This window comes from Mandrillus leucophaeus, unplaced genomic scaffold, assembly GCF_000951045.1.
Source record: "Mandrillus leucophaeus isolate KB7577 unplaced genomic scaffold, Mleu.le_1.0 Scaffold29, whole genome shotgun sequence".
NCBI lineage: Eukaryota > Metazoa > Chordata > Mammalia > Primates > Cercopithecidae > Mandrillus > Mandrillus leucophaeus.
The window spans coordinates 1849878-1851735 of record NW_012103031.1 but is presented as its reverse complement, the minus strand read 5'-3'; the positions used below and the strand labels follow the sequence as shown (position 1 = coordinate 1851735).

At 53.6% G+C, this 1858-nt stretch overlaps 1 protein-coding gene across 1 annotated transcript in view; it reads right to left on the bottom strand.

Annotated features, from left to right (window-relative positions):
- Nucleotides 1-1187, bottom strand: part of LOC105543725 (pentatricopeptide repeat-containing protein 1, mitochondrial) — a 53691-nt gene extending 52504 nt beyond the window's left edge. Inside the window, 1 exon segment of the mRNA XM_011985799.1 lies at nucleotides 1149-1187. Coding sequence (XP_011841189.1) covers nucleotides 1149-1161 — 13 coding nt within the window. The 5' untranslated portion in view covers nucleotides 1162-1187.
- Nucleotides 1188-1858: the final 671 nt, after the last annotated feature.

Genomic DNA, 1858 nt, shown 5'->3' with positions numbered 1-1858 from the left:
AAAAAAAAAAAAGAATATAGAAACTGCGCCAGGTGGACACGGTGGCTCGCACCTGTAATCCCAGCACTTTGGGAGGCCAAGGTAGGTGGATCACCTGAGGTCAGCAGTTCGAGACCAGCCTGGCCAACATGGTGAAACCCCATCTGTACAAAAAACACAAAAATTAGCCGGGCATAGTGGCTGACGCCTGTAATCCCAGCTACTCCGGAGGCTGAGGCTGGAGAATCGCTTGAACTCAGGTTGCAGTGTGCCGAGATCGCATCATTGCACTCTACCCTGGGCAACAAGAGCGAAACTCCGTCTCAAAAAAATAATAATAATAAAGAAAAATACAGAAACTGAGTTAAGACACACATGGGTTAATAAAAACTCTGCCACTATCAGGCTGTGTGACCTCAGAGAGGCCACACCACATCCCTAAAACACTAAAACACGGTTTAGCCCTATTTCAGAAACAAACAAAAATCATGAGTGTGCACAGCTGGATGAATGTAGCGATTTGCATATGGGTGTCACTGAAAACCCATATGACGGGCTGGTCATAAGCCCATCCTAGAGAATAAAGCTCATTTACCACGAAGCCTCAGTCAGGTTTGAATACTAGCTCAGCCCTCTCACGAGTTGTGACCTTGAACAGGTCACCCCACTTCTCTGAGCCTATTCAACACATATGCATCGAACCTTACATGGTATCAGGCACAGTCCTAGTCCTGAGCTCCCACTGGAACATTAAGCGTAAGCTTTGGAAAGAAGGGCAGAAGCTGCGCGTACCATTCAAGTGCAAAGCAACTGGGTCGCAGCGGGACAGGGAGGCGGCTATTTCTTAGCGGAAAGAGGGACGCAAGGTCCAAGGCGGCGCATTCCCAGGCCCAGAAGCGCGTGCCCCAGCTGCCTTCACCCTCCACGCCTAACCCGGTTGGCGCGGGCCCTGGGCAGCAAGAAGGCGCGGCTGGGCGGGCGGGAGGGGGTCGGGCAGCGTAATACCCTAAAGTAGGGTCTCGCGCGCCTCGAGGTCGTGGCGAAGTCCCCGAGCGAAGAGCAGGCAGCTCCGCAGGTTCCTTCTGTCCCAGTGCGGCTTTGGAGCGTGGACCCTGGCTCCTATTTCCACCACGGCATCCAAAAAGCCTTACCCGGGGCCTGACACTCACCGACTGACGCCATCTTGGAGTCCTGGTGTCCGCTGTGCCTGGCCGCGCGAGGGCTGCGGGGTAGCAAATGCACGCTCTATCCGGGACCGTAGAGCAGAGGCTCACGGGAAGCAGGTCACAACTGCGCACACCCTGGAACTACTAGAGGGCCATGAAGCGAAGGGCGAGGTGCCTGGAAAGCAAAAATCCGAGGGTCCTGCAGTTAGAGAGAGGGGGCGTCTCAGCCTGGCCTCCCTACCTTAAAAGGGACAACAGGCGTGCACCAGCACAGCAGGCTAGGTTTTGTATTTTTAGTAGAGACAGGGTTTCACCATGTTGGTTAGGCTGGTCTCGAACTCCTGGCCTCAGGTGATCTCCCCCCGCCCCGCCTCGGCCTCCCAAAGTGCTGGGATTACAGGCGTGAGCCACCAAGCCCAGTCTATTTTTATTTTTATTTTTTACTTTTCAGACAGAGCGTTTACTTTTCAAACAGTGGCTTGATCATGGCTAACTGTAGCCTCGAACTCCCAGGGTCAAGCAATCCACGCACCTCAGCCTCCCAAGTAGCTAGGACTACAGGCGCACACCACCACTCCCAGCTTTTTTTTTTTTTTTTTTTGGTGGAAGCAGTGTGGTAGGGAGTGGGGGTAGAGGCTCTCTATTTTGCTTAGGCTGGTCTTGAACTCCTGGCCTCAAGCGTTCTTACTCCACCTGCGAAGTAGCTGGAACTA